The 15,000-nt window shown below is 40.3% G+C and overlaps 2 protein-coding genes across 2 annotated transcripts in view; both read left to right on the forward strand.

Annotated features, from left to right (window-relative positions):
* Positions 1–3,022, forward strand: part of LOC138038631 (uncharacterized) — a 22,308-nt gene extending 19,286 nt beyond the window's left edge. The window contains exons 8-9 of the mRNA XM_068884618.1: positions 928–1,059; positions 1,925–3,022. Of these exons, the coding sequence (XP_068740719.1) occupies positions 928–1,059; positions 1,925–2,113 (321 nt within the window). The 3' untranslated portion in view covers positions 2,114–3,022. The remainder of the gene's footprint in view (positions 1–927; positions 1,060–1,924) is intronic.
* Positions 3,023–6,595: 3,573 nt separating this feature from the next.
* The window catches only part of LOC138032904 (uncharacterized), a 9,982-nt gene continuing 1,577 nt past the window's right edge, over positions 6,596–15,000 (forward strand). The window contains exons 1-7 of the mRNA XM_068880620.1: positions 6,596–6,746; positions 7,533–7,617; positions 7,928–8,048; positions 8,129–9,225; positions 9,742–10,071; positions 12,712–12,905; positions 13,773–13,857. Coding sequence (XP_068736721.1) covers positions 6,604–6,746; positions 7,533–7,617; positions 7,928–8,048; positions 8,129–9,225; positions 9,742–10,071; positions 12,712–12,905; positions 13,773–13,857 — 2,055 coding nt within the window. The 5' untranslated portion in view covers positions 6,596–6,603. The remainder of the gene's footprint in view (positions 6,747–7,532; positions 7,618–7,927; positions 8,049–8,128; positions 9,226–9,741; positions 10,072–12,711; positions 12,906–13,772; positions 13,858–15,000) is intronic.

Here is a 15,000-nt window from a genome sequence, read left to right on the forward strand (position 1 = left end):
ATTTTAAGAACATTTTAAGAACACTTCAGGCTGATTTCTCTCTAAGCACTCCTCAAATAAGAACTCGATCAGCCTTAAACCTGAAAAAAAGTGTTCTTATCTGCGCGGAGTGTTTACTGTATTTCGTTTGGTAAGCAAAATAAGGCAATGTGACTTCTTGTTAGTTTGAAGGGTTTATTGTGGTGATTGAATTGTGTTTCCTCAGCCAATGGCTTCCTGAGATATATACAAGTCCAAAAAGAAACAAAAAAGGAAAAAGGAAAAAAAACAGAAGCCACCAAATTTACAAATTTACATAGTATCAAAGTACCGGACGTGAAATGGTAAACAACCAACGTCCGGCCAGCGGCCTCAAACGAAAACCCTGCGGCCTTCATTACAATAATGCACTATTCAGACAACTTCATTCCTAGCAGAAAACGGGGACACCTGTCACATGAATCTAGTTGTTAATGGCCTGGCTTCCACGAGTTAGCTCAGTGGTAGAGCCGATGATATGAACTCATAATCGGAAGGCTGAAGGTACGAGGATCACTCGGATTTTTCCGAGCATTTCCGAGTCAACAACGAGAAAAGAGATACTTTTCTTCAGTCGTTTTTCACCATTTGCAACTGAGTCTCGTAAAACAAATACCAAAGCAATTACTTCGATCAATCACAGCAGGAGCAAACAGCGCGATGATCCAATCCAAATTCGTAGCAACTCCATGTAACTTGCTCAAAGCGGGGGAAAATGTTGCGATTGGTTTTGATGTTCCTTTTTATTGGTTGAAAAACTGGCCCGTGATTTTAAACTAATCGCTAAGCGTAGCAATTGCAATCGCGTAATTACTTACTATCGACAGTATGCTTTATACAGTTATACAATTATATAAGTTAGACAATTAAAGAAGAAAAGCTTCAATTTTCATTTTTCTGTCATACCAGGTGACTCGCTACCAAGACTGGCCAGGTCAGGCAACAGCTTATATGGTTGGAAGATTACGGATTATGGAGGCTAGAAAAATGGCATATGACACCTTGGGTAAAGAATTCAACCTTAAAGATTTCCATTACCAGGTAATGTTCATTTACAGTTGAGGTTTGAAGGAAAAGTTTAAAATCGCACAAAGTAAGATAAATTAGATGGTATGGTAGCTAATATCTTGCGATAAAGCGAATCAAGTTTTAGCCGAGCCTCATTTAGTATTTTCATCGCGAGATTAATGGGCCCTTTGCAGGATAGTGATCACATGGTACAAAACCGCCATACTGGGATGCAAATTGCCCATTGGGACATCTAAAACAAAGAAAATTTAGATTAACTAGCTTTGTTTTAGATGTCCCAGTGCGCAATTTGCGTCCCAGTATGGCGGATTTGTACCATGTGATCACTATCCTGCAAAGGGCCCATTGGTCGCTATCTTGATTCTTTTAAGCAGACTAAGGAAAAAGTTGGGAAAGAATGTAAATATCTAGCTTTCAAGGGAGGACTTCTAGTTTTTCCAAAAAAAAAAGTAACAATTAGTGTGGGTAATTTTATTATTTCAAAGTCTAACAAACGGGCGAGTGCAATAATTTTTGTAGTGCTTGCATGACTCGATAAATCATGCGATTTCTAGTTAATAATATATATGCAAAAGTTCTTTCCTCTTATCGTGCTTATTTCGTGTCATGGCTGAATAGCTCCGTGTACATAAACGTTTTTGGTTGAAAAAATTGCAACCTCGGTTGAAATACTAGCACTTTAGAAAAAAATTTCAGTACAGACCAACACATTTGGCAATCTCAACTGTACGCGGCAGGAATTTACAAGGGTAACCAAACAGTTTCACCAGGTGGACCTGTCCAGGGTTTCCGTGGGATATTTCGGCGCCCTTCATGTTTTCATTAATCAGTCCCATTCTTACCCTCTGTCTTGTCACTTCTCTTCTTATCCTGCCAGGTCCTTTCTCAAGGATCTTCGCCTCTTGATTTTCTTCAGGAACACATTCAGAAGTACGTCGAATGTGTTCAGAAACCCGACAAAGAAGGTTGCCCAGATCTCCTGAATCCTCCCAAAAAAGCAACGCATAAGGACGAGAAGACGAAAACGGGAATAATACAATTTGATGCTGACACATATTACGCTTAAGCCAACCAGGATAGAGGACCAATAGTGCGTAGAGCGCCAGATTCGATGTTCAGTATTGGAACATGTAGATGAAGACGTAACATTAAAAGTCAATACTGCATGTTTGTAATTTGGCATCAATCACTTGTGTTCAGAAATGCACGCCCAGTTGTGATATCCACCAAGAAGTGTCCAATTAAGTCCAAGCATTTGCTATCTGTTTCCAACAAAAAGTTAAGGTGCAAGGGTTCGCGCTCTTTTTTGATTTGGGTAAACGATGCTGTCCATCCTTGGTCAACCAGATGATCTGGTGACGTGATTTGGAGGATTGGGAAGAAAAATTTTAACTCCTTATCCCACAACCACGCGCGGCCTTAGGTGTTGTTTCCAAAATTTCCTGCAGTAGTTCCATCGCCAAAGCTCAACAAATCATTCCATGTCTTCCACATTTCCTGTTACTGAATGAACATTCAAGAAGAACCGACGAGATCTAACCTCGCCTTTGCCATGTTGAATTCGGAAATAACATGCAAGACCGCACGCGGTTGTGGAATACGGCCTTAAAATTAAGGATCATTTTGTTGCCTCAAGAGTACTCGCAATAGCCCACTTTCGGTGTATTAAAATTCAATCCTAAACAAAAGACATCATCTCGAGGCTCTGGGGAATAAACTCATACAAATCCTTATATTTATTCCCAGAGCCTCGAGATGATGCCTTTTGTTTAGGACTGAATTTTAATATACCGAAAGTGGTCTATTACTAGAACGTCTTAACTAAAAGGAAAATGATAAAGCGCTCAAACATGGGTTACTTGTCCATACGTGTATTGTTTCTTCCCGCGAACAAATGATTGGAACGCTTTTCCTTAGGAAACTGTACTGTAAATTTTTATCTTGTCTTTAACAATAAACAAAATATCAGCAGTTACTTGCCTAGTTCTATCACTGCCTTGTTTTAGTATTTCAGTATACATCAAACAAGTAAATATGATCGACGAGTATTAGTTTATACTAATACATAAGAACCTTGTTAGCCGAAAATTTTAAAATTAAACAGGTTCTGATTATAGAAAATGACTGAAAAAGTCAGGCAACTGGAACAACGACTTTGATTTGTCATGCGAATTTTGAGAGTTCTGGCCCGTATTGTTTGATTGCAAATAGACCTTTTTGCTTTAGGCTTCGCAAGCCTATACATTTTAGATGTTATAGTTTTATATCATATCCAGAACATCGACGACATACGTGTACAGAACAAAATAAGTTGCAGTTTTGCTTTATGGTTATTACTGCAAGTATCAAGAAAATTACATGTCTCTCACAGCCACTTGTCGTAGAGGAGATATCTTGTGGAAATAAGAACCAATTTAAGAACCTAGATAGCCTAAAACTACTGTGAATACAGGGCCGTAGCAAGGGGAGGGGCCGGGGGGGGGGGGGGGGGGGCCGTGCCCCTCCACATTTTTCCCCGAGAATTTACAGCACACAAGAATATAATTTCTTCTTACAGAGGTTTGAAACAACAAGATGTCAATAATTCCGGATAGAATCATTCCTGATAAACTTTAATTACAGTACCATTTCCCCAGTTCATATTTTATTTCTTTTATTCGGTGATGCAAACCTACAGAAAAAAACCAGCTAAAAATTACAGCAAACGAGAAATGCAACAAAAATATAAATGTGTCAAATCGTCTTGACATCGAGGCGACTCACTCTCTTTATCACTGGATTCGTCTGTGGAACATGATCTTAACTGAGCAATGTCCTCTCAAAAACCCCGATAATCCAAGCAGAAGTCACTCTTATCCTGGGTAAGGCCCCAAGATAATAAGGCGAACATCGAGGATTAGAAAGTAGAAAGTCTTCTGCTGTAGATATACCAGAGTGGAGTTCTGAGAGCGGCCAGGATGATGCTGCTGTTGGGTCTATTGAAGCAGTTGGTTTCCAGTTACCTCTACTTGGAGATAGACGAAATCAGCCAAGCAATCATTGCCCTGAAATTTAAAGGCCCAACATGCTGGAAAATACACTTTCTGGTGTTTCGTTTTTAAGTATTTTCATTAGGGGGAGGGGGTGTCACACCCATGCCCCCAGTCCCCCCCTACAAAGAAGGGGCTTACACCCGTCCAATGCGTCCTCCGAACCCCAAACCCCAAAATTTCAAAATACAAGTTGCTTAAAATCTTTGTGCCACCTCAGTTATTCCGGGCCTGGGGGGAGTTTATCAAAAGTCCCGAAACTTTACGGGCCATTTTCGGGTGTCACAATTCTCTTGGTAACTCGAGAACGGAGAGCATTTAATTCGTCAAACTTCACAGATATGTTTCTTTTAGTTGTCTTGAAAACATATTAAAAGATCGGCTTTCCAAAACAAGCTGTTGGCAGTTTCACAAATGGCTTTTCGGGCCCGAAACGTTTTCGGGACTTTCGAGAAACGGGCCTTTGCTACGGCCTTGGAATATCATTTTTATAAGAACTATTTAGCCTAACTTGGAAAAATCTGCGTACTTAAACGCGCGGGTATTTACTGTATTGCATGTACATTTCGCCAATAAAAGTAGAATATAAAACTGTATTATCTCACTGTTTTAGTTTCTACTAAAACAACTATTCTCCTCCGAGCTCTGCAGGAGATGCAAATGCCTTTCCGGTAGTCCTCTCAGCAATAATCTTCAAAAGCATTTAGGAGGCATATGAAAGACATTTTCTCAAACTAAAAGAAATTACACCTAAGGCCTGTTTTGAGTATTTTCTGGGTGTGATGAAGAAAACGTGACAAAGAAATGCTTTGATATAGAAATGCTTTTCGGTTGCCATGGCAACATACTTTCCACATACAGTTTTGTCTCTTACGTATTTATGACTCGCAAATCTTGTAAAAATCAACAAAAAACAAAACGCTTTTAGTTTTAAATCCAATGTCAATGCCAAGAGAAACTTACCGAGATGCAGCTGGCTGCCAAAAGAACTATCTATTGACGTGTTGTCGATACCAGGAGGTTTGACGAATTTTCTTTTTCCATGTTTTGGAAGGAAACGCGAAAGTCCTACCGTTGCGTGCTAGTACAATGTTTTTCAGTTTTGGACGTTGATAAAGGTTCCTCGAAGCTCTGGGTGCTTTCCATTAAAAGAAACAGACGGGAATTCCACGTGCATGGTACGACCAGGGGCCAATGATAGGAACTTTTAACTCACATAGCTTTGTTGACTGTGGGCATTATAATCGATATTCAGGACGGCTTCTCCCATCATGCATTGCTAGCTTAGCTAATCAATGTAAGATGTCTTCGCTAACGCCACAAGTGCATGAATTAACTTTTGAATTAACGCGGGAAATAGCAATCTGAAAATAACTTGGGCGTTTTCCATTCGACCCAAAGTTTCGAAAACACAGGGTAAGGAATCGAATGGAAGGAAAATATTCCGGAATCAAAGGTGGTCCTCCTCGAGTACAGCTGCTATTTCATTTACTTCAACATATTGAGGCAAAACTCATTGATGTCATTGGTTTCGAACGGCTAAAATACTGTTCCATTCGCCACATGAAACTGTCGAAATTTTAACTAAAACTTTAATAGAAAGCACCCTCTGTCACACGCTTGTGTTACGGTACATTCCAGTTGACAAACCCGACCCAGGACACCAGCCACTTGGAGAGTGTCAGGTGAACTTTTTTTGAGCATAAAGACCGTGAAGGAACAACGATTTGGTTAAATGGAACGCCATATTTTGATTGGAATGGTCGGCCCGGTAATTCGGGACCACCTACAGAGAGTCCCAAATATCTCGTTCACACCAAGCCGAAATGGACGGTTCCATTTAATTTTGATCCGAAATTTCCCGAACCTTTGGTAGAATGGTAAACCATCGGACAATATAATTTTACCGATTTAAGTATTCAGTTAAAATGTATAACATAAAGAGGCTGTATGAAGTATTTGTAAACAATTAACCAGATAACTTCGATGAAAATTTAAGACATCTCATTTTTGGGATCCCAATAAGGCTGTCAATAGCGTTGCCATAGCAACTGCAGTAAGACCCCTCTGCCCTCAAATCATACACTTATATCAACGTTGTCCTAGTCTGAAAAACCCTGCATAGCATCTCTGATGAAAGCAATGCCGTGTCATCTGGCAACAGGTCAATATCTCTACTCAGTCGATGATTCAAGTACTTGTCAAAACCAGAAGACAACTTTGGCGTTTGTTTTGGCATCACTCCCAATTGGTGGTAACATTTCACCTGTATTTTTCGCTGTTTGGGTAAATAAAATAAAACAAATATTTTGATCATAGATAACAAAAGGGTGTGTGTATTTTCCAAGCAATCAAATATAACTTTTCTCGTCTCGAACGACTGGTTGTTTGACTTCAGGTAATTTACTATAAATAAGTTATGACCAACGAGCAATAAACCAATAGAGATGCATGAAACTGAAGGTAAGATTATATCTCCCGGAAGAAATAAGAAGTCTGCACTGATTATATGAATTATCACTTGAAAATGCTGTCCTTTGTTATTCTCCTAACTCTTTGTGGCTCACCTTTCTCTCTCGGCTCGACAAATGTATACCGACTCAATGAACAAGATTTTGAAGGTTACATACGGGATAAAGACGTTATGCTTGTGGACTTTTTCGCACCCTGGTGAGTTTCAAATATTGACATTTTACAAGTACAAAACTTCATGCTTGACTTATTCTGTTTGTCTGAGCAAAACTGTGATTACTTTTCGTTGTCCCAGCACAATTTCTTTTCGCTGGCAGATTTCATGAAAGATCGATCTCAAAGATTTCATAGAATTTCACTCGATTAACTAAAATCCTTGCTTATTGTAAATCAACTTGTGATCTCAATGTTAAGTTTCTTAATTGCTTGGGTTCAAAAGAGAAAAACATGTACAAAAAAACTCCTCCGCAGATAGAGGCAACGCCCTACATCTCTGAGATAGGAGTCAAACTTGGATCATTCTTTGACAAAGATGCTATAAAATAGGTCTTAAACACGATCAGGGTTAGGTTTGTGCATAAGACTGTTAAGTTTATTGAAAATAATAGTTGGGGTGAATGGTTTCTGGAGAGATCACTGAATTTGTTTGAGCGCGATTAATTTTACAACGGATTGGTCACTGATACAAACCCACGACAGACTAACATGAGTAGGATATGCTGCCTTGGGATGAAGAAACGAAGTTAGAACTTCGTCAACGACTGCAGGGAAGTTCTCCTAAACTCATTTCGCTATTATTCCAAATAGTTCAGGATGTAAATTGAGTAGCAAGTATCCAGTAATGAAATCGGCGTTTCTGACAGTGTTTTGCGGAACTTTTTTATGCACATATTTCAGTGAACATGGATAACTTCTTTTTTTATTTCCAAACAGCATAAAACTTTAAAAATTTAAATCTAACAATAAATAATATCCTCTCCTGAGGTGCCCTCATTGCCAGCAGCTAAATCCAGAACTAGACGCTGCAGCAGACCTACTTGCCACAAAGCATCAGTATGTTTTCGGAAAGGTGAGTACTTGTTCACTATTTTCATGGAAGTTGTCACACTGGCGTCACGCGATTGTCACGTAAGTTTGACTCTACGCTCTGTCTGCCACGGTTGATTCGATCAAAACCGGACGCCTGGGGAAGAGGTAGAAGTCACCCAACTTGTTGTCAGTCATGTTGGAAGTCATTTTTTTCAATTCTTCAATAAAAAATACCAGAATTGTTGCACAGGAAAATCACTGGAGAAAGTCTTCAACAGGGAAAATGAAGGGGATGATTTTCCTAATAAAAAAAGTCATCTTCCTCAAAGTTGTTTTGTCACATTTAATAGGTGGATTGCGAGAATGATGGAAAAGAACTGTGTCGACGTTTTAAGATTGAAGGCTATCCGACTATGAAGCTCTTCAAATATGGTCAATATGTCGGAGACTACGTTGGACAAAGAGATAGAGGTCAGTAATTCCACATCAACGGGTGCTTGTCCACCAATTTTGCTTGCTGAGACAATGTTACCGTCGTTTGGTTTCTTTAGGTTCCTTGATGCAGTACGTAGATTCTGTAGCATCAACAGTGAGCCAAAATACTCCCCTGACAACTGAAGCGACCAGGCCAGCAACGCTGAATCAAGCGAGTAGTTACAAACCTCATCTTCCAATGATAGCCTCGCACCATGCTACCTCGTTCCACTCTCCCGCCCTGGCCAACACAAATGCGAAGCACCCTTCGCTCATGGCCTCCTTTTATGGCTCTTCTGCACATGCGCAGACTCCTCCACATGTTGCTGCGTTTCTTGGAAACGCTCCTCCCGTGCAGCAGGCGAGCCCAGACTCCCTGCAGTCCAAATTTGGCAGCTTAGCTTCTTTGGATATATACAGATCCAAGCTAAAAATGATCGCGGCTTACAAGAATTACCAGCGGCGACTAGACGAATACAGACGGAAACTGTTGGCAGTAAACAAGGCAAGAGTAGGCCCAGTGCCTCAAAATTTTGCTGGAGCGGTTACTCAGCCACCTCGGCCAGGTACGAATGCATTTGCTCAGCCACAAACCTACCGCGGATACTACCGCCCTGAGGCTATAGCAGCACAGAATGTGCAGATTAATCGCGCCTATCCCCAGGCACCTTATATCCAGTATGCCAATCCATACGGTTATCCGATGCCAGCCGCTAGTCCGTACTATAGGAGTAAAACAGGAGACGGCGGGAAACGTCACCACGACAAGCACCGAAGACCTGCGCATCGTCCCGCGAGGGTTAGAAATTCTGCATACAACAAACAGCCCGTAAAAGCGCGGGTAAACTACCAGGCAGCACAGTATTACAAACAACAACAACAACAACAACTTAAGCAGCAACAACTTCTCCAGCAGCAGCAGCAAATGTTCAACCAACAGACACAGCGCCAACAACGTCAACAACAACAACTTCGGGAGCAACAATATCGTCAGCAGGAGCAGCAGCAGCACCAACAACAACAACAACAACAACAACTGCAATCTTCACAACAACAACAGCCACAGAAAGAGCGGCAGCAGCAGTTAAACCAACAAGCACATCACCAACAACCACAACAATTCCATCAAGGAACACTTGCTAAACCAGTGCAACAAGTCTATGTCGCACCAAAGGTACGTCAATTTAGTTCTACTAGCTAAAGATTATTGCAAGACACGTAAAAATAGTGGCTATTTGTTGCAAGCCTATTAGAGAACTCTTATGCCGGCCAAATTTTGCCAGTCACATTTAAGTTTGCGATTTTTTAAAGACCAAAATTTGTCAAATTTGCCAAGTAAAATAACTATAAAATAAAGATAAATAGGACGACAGGATTGTCATAGCGTGAAAGTTAATTCCAATTATAGAACTCCACTCCTTGCAACAAAAGAAAACTTGCGAACGTAATTTCCTAGGCAATAAACCTTTGAGAACATGAAAACTGGAATAATTTATAACTTGGAAAGGTTAAGTGTCTCTAGCATGGCCACGAAAAAATAATTAATTCGTACTAACATAATTCAGTCTAATCTTATACGCATTACGCATTCTTTGACCAGTGTTGACATACTTTTTCAGTTTCATAGTATCTGCATCTTTGCTTTTCCAGCCTTATCATCAAAACGTGTTTGTCCTTCTTTAACTCACAGATAAGTCAACCGAAGAAAAATCCGTCCCCCTCATCTCCCAAAAAGCCAAGCAATCGGGTTACACCAACCGATACCGCAGCTCTCAAGGACCTCAAAGCAGACATCGAAAGTGCTATACAAGACGCACTGAAAAGCGCTGTGGCCACAGAAAGCGATAAGACCAAGCCTACCCCGACTGTCGTTCCATCTGTAGAGGTTGCTGGCGAGAGGGCTAAGACTGACCAATCGGGTTCTGGATCTGCCGCCCAGTCTCTTAGTTCGCCTGTTCGCAGTTCCGGTACTCAAGATGCAGTACACGGCGAAGGAAGTGGATCAGGAGACAAACCAAATGCTTCATAAGTTTCCTCAAGAGAAAATAAAGGGGAAGAGATGGTATCCCCTATATATGCCCTTTTCTATAGGTAATATGTCTCAAGTTATTTTTCGATCGATTCCCACGCTATACAGACCTCAAGGAGATTAGGCAACAGCCAGTCATATAGCCGGAATGTATGCCGCGTGTACAGCCCACGCTCAGATAACGCATTCCCGCAATATTTTTGGCTATTGCCTAATCCCCTTAGGTTCTGTACAGCGTGGGAGTCGGTCCAAAAATAACTCGAGACATATTACCTATGGAAAAGGGCATGTATGGGGGATACACTATCTTCCCTCATTATATATTCTCTTGGTTTCCCTTATCACGAAACGAAGAAAAAACTAGAAAAGCACCTTATCTTTTCTGCCAACACGCCCAACTTTGTATTACAGAAATCAAAGTGAAAGGATGTGTCGCAGAGATAAGAACACACGCTGGGCATAAGACACGGCGTTTTCTCCTGAGCGAAACAAATTTTGGAGTATTTGTACCGAGAAAAGTTCATTTTCGGCCCGCATGAGTTCCAGACGGTGTCGTAGCTTTGTAAGCTGCCTTAACTATTCCGTACAAGACGAAGTAAATGAAATTAAAAAAAAAGCACGAACAAAGAAAACGAAGAATTGAGCACGTTTACAAGAAAAGTGCAACACTGTATAGCTATAGAAAATAAGTGTTAAACAACTCTAATAACAATAACAATGGAGTATCGTAAAACTAAAACCAAAGTAATTACTTTGGCCAATCAAAAAAGACGGAGACAATCCAGTAAACCAATCAAAACTCGAAATAATTTCACGTAGCCGATACAAAGCGCGGGAAAGTGTGCACGCGCGAGGCACGATTGGTTTTGGTTTCCCGTCTGATTGGTTGAAAAAGTGGCGCGAGAACTTTGAACCAATCACTGAGTGAAGTAATGCAAAACCAAACCAATTCGCTAATTACTTTCGACACTCAATTGAAAACCTCTCTAATAATGATAATGGTCACTTTAGACAAGTGCTTTACCTACCTACTTACAAATCAAATGCTGGTTTTTGATGAAAGGGAAAACAAGCGTACTCAGGAAGCAGAGTGGGCAACCAACCGTCGAGTCCGGGAATCGATCCTAGACCACATTGCTCTCACCACTGAACTGACTCTGTTCTGCAGCGTGTGTGTATCAGTGATGGTAACATACTTATACAAGAGGCATAAGTGGCTACCACCTCTTGCGGAGTCTGTCTTGGCGTGACATTTCAATCTTAAAAAAGTTTCGTCTGTTGAAACGCCACATATAGCTGTTGAACTTATCTGGGAAGGGGATCCCAAACGATTTTAAGTACACAAAAGTAAGAAAGCATTTGAAAAGTGCACCCTTGAGTTGTTTGCCGTTCAGTGCCTCTTGTTTCCAAATATTTTAATGAAGATGGATAATGTCCAGCGAACAGTTTATGCCGTTTGACGGGTAGATTCGTTTAGTTCAAATGACATTGTAAGAGTGTTTGTTTCAAAGGTTTTTTACACATGAAAGTTAATAAAAGTTGTAAATCAACAAAGATAATGAAAATAGCTGTATTTTTTCACAATAATCAGGAGAAAATAAGCTACATAATTCTGTGTTTAGCCAATAGCTTTCAGCAAGAGCCTTTACCCTCAAAGAATCACTCGAAGAATCGATTTTTTTCTCGACATTTAAGCATGTGCAAAAGAGCTAGACCGGCGAACATTTTCCCGCGTTTACGATAAAGGTAAAGGTAAAAGGTAAAAGGTAAAAGGTAAAAGGTAAAGCTACGAGGCTGGTATCAATGGAAGCCAACGGTCAGAACGGTGCGCCCTTTACCCCCCTCCGTCATTCAGTGCTCCGTTTTACGGGTATTTAAAGCTATAGCTACATGGATCAGAGAAAAGTCGAAACAGACGTTTAAGTCACCGAGGATCGAACCGGGGACCTCTCGCTCCGAAAGCCGCGCACTAGCCAACTGAGCCACGACTGCTCCTACGATCGACTATATTTGTGGATTTTTCAATCTGAGTTTGCCTTATGTTTACATTTGTTTGAAAAGCTCTCCCTTTTTTTGGCGCGTTTTTTTTCCCGCCCTTGGTTTCCATTGGACAGGGGACCATACATTTCCCCCTTTTCATCCAGCATTTCTGTCCATTTAAGGCGTTGTTATTTTTCGCGTTCTTCCGCGCCTGCTTCTGATTGGACGGTGATAGATTCCCCCGTTTTCAGTGGCAAAGATTCTTATGTCAACAATGAGATTTTCTAGACAACAAACGAGGCGTTTTGACATTCATTTGCAGGTAAAATATTGATTTAAAGGAAAAACAAATTGAATTTCGGAGAAATATTTACGACCAAAGTCTCAAAGCAATTGCTATATTTCAACTTCAAAAGCTTCAATTTAAGACTTGAATTTTGCGGTTACAATTAAAATGGAATAAAAAGGAAAAGAAACGCCTCCTTTGAAAAGCTTTCGGGCAACTTGTGAAAATTTCGCACCACAATATCAAATCCGGAAATTTGTTTAGGAAATTACGTGATGCACCGTGAAAACCTTGCTCTGTTGGATGTCTGGCAACCAATCAGATATCAACAAAATTACATATGAAGCGTGAAATGTTAATGAAAGTTCGTATCAGAATCTCAACTTTTCCGAGTCTCGCAGATTTTCGCCATGTTTTCGATTATAGCTCTCATCGCCTTGGCCGTTGTAGGACCGAGCCTCTGTGCTCCAAGTGACCCCGTGTTTAAGTTGACAGATGCTGATTTCGATCACTTCCTCAAAGATAAGGACGCAATGTTGGTAGATTTTTACGCCCCTTGGTAAGTCTTATTGTTTACATGACAGGTATTTTCAAATTGTCCCCCTGCCTAATGGCCTAAAAAAAGGAAAGCAAGAGATCGAATCGCTAACAAATGAAACGACGATCGACTGTTTTATTTCAATATTGCTGGATATTGGATTTCCCAGTTTAAAGGAAAAACAGTTTAATTAAGAGGGCAAGGAGGTTAACTGTTCACGCATGGTTGATCCTGCAGGTGTGACTTTTTTTGTCTTCTGACAAGTCTTTCCATTTGATTTGCGTTGTCTGGATTTGAGAGGAGTGCAACAGAGCATCGCCACAAATTCCGTCGGATAATGGGCTTATTTGTGACCGATGGCAATTACTAATAACGCTCTAGCTTAAAGTCACCTCACTTGGCCTGCAAAAAGAGAAGGCCACATTATAGGATAGAAGATATGATACAAAAAGAACTGAACTCCTATTTCTTTTTGAACGACCCAACTGGAATTTATAAAACCCTGACAACTTTTGCCACAAAGCTTCCGCAAAAACCTAATCAGTTGTGAGTTGTGGTTTTCTAATCACACGCCATTACTGTTTTAAACACATGATTTCTGAACTTTTGGTTTTAATGCCAAAAGACATGAAAAATGAAAAATGTTCTATTCCTCAGCCAGAGCTCAATACTAAATCGAAACAAAATTCTCCTTTTCCAAGCGGTTGATTACCGTTAATTTTAAGTAATGTCTTTCATTGTCTGTGGTACTGAACAAGTAGGAAGAGAAAGGGCCGAGGTGGAATATGAGCCGACCAAGCAAACAATATTGCTATCACGTGACCGATTTCGACAAATTCCAGAGGGAAAAATGTAATTGTAATGTAACCCCTTACTCTCCCCATTCAGGTGCAGTGACTGCGCTCGACTGAAGCCGGAGTTTGATAGCGCTGCGAGAGATCTTGCACAAAGAGGAAAATATGTGTTCGCCAAGGTGAGCAGTTTGGATAGAGTAACGGTATGGGAGTCGTTCGAGATGTTGAATCAGATTGAGAAGACGATTTACCAAGCGCCGAAAAGCACTCTGTTCCTTTTGCGCTTGAACCAGTCTTCGATTTACAATAGGGACCTTTAGATTCTACGACGAGGACGAGAACTAGTACGAGTACGAGTTTTGACTGCCCGTTTTTAGCGAAAATGCTAAGGAAATTTATAACCCGTACGCTTAATCTTACTCTTAGATTGTTAGCAGTATAGGTTGCTCAGTTATTCTTCTTGCTGGTAACTGAGCCTTTCTGCTCGCCAAAAAAAGCCAAAACTGCTATCCTGTTGTTGACTTGTTTGATTCGACGACATTTTTGCAAAACCTCGTGCTAAAATGACGGTGACATCACGTTTTTCCCGCCAAAATGATGCTGGTTAATGCGCGCGCTCACTGTTGTCTTATGAGAAAATCTCGTACTCGTAGTCATTCTCGTACTAGAATCTAATTAAAAGCTCTCTAATATTCATCGGGAACTATCTGTATACCGCGACGAGTGTATTGTTCATGAAGATAGAGGGTGAGGACACTTAGGTGGCTATCTCAAAAATGAACTCAGTGGCCCCCATTTTTTACTGTAGAATTGTAATAAGCAATCTGAGATAGCACTATCGGTAAATTTTTAAAAAATTCTTGGGAGCCAATTCAGAGCTACATTAAATTTTTCGAAAATTTAAGATAGCTCTAATTGGCTCCCAAGAATTTTTTCAAACTTTGCTGATAGTTCTGACTCAAACTGCTAATTACTATTCTAAAATTAAAAATGGATGTCACCTAGTTCATTTTTGAGATATAAACAAGTCAAGACGAAATATACGGTGTTTTTGGAGAGCTATCATGTTTCCATAGTAACCTATTACGTCACAATAGTAGCCGCATTTTGTTAATCAATAATTGGTGTTTCATATGAAACTACAACATTGCTGTTACGTGATACAGTATAGTAGTTATGACCCATCTGATAAGAACATCCCTTAAAAATGGTGAAACTGGTTCTAGAAAACTTAAGCTCGATAATGAAATCAAAAGAAACGTATTGGCCATTTTCCCATTCCAATAATGCAATACGTTTAGGGGGGATCTTTGCATTAAAAT

This window comes from Montipora capricornis, chromosome 2, assembly GCF_036669925.1.
Source record: "Montipora capricornis isolate CH-2021 chromosome 2, ASM3666992v2, whole genome shotgun sequence".
Taxonomy (NCBI): domain Eukaryota; kingdom Metazoa; phylum Cnidaria; class Anthozoa; order Scleractinia; family Acroporidae; genus Montipora; species Montipora capricornis.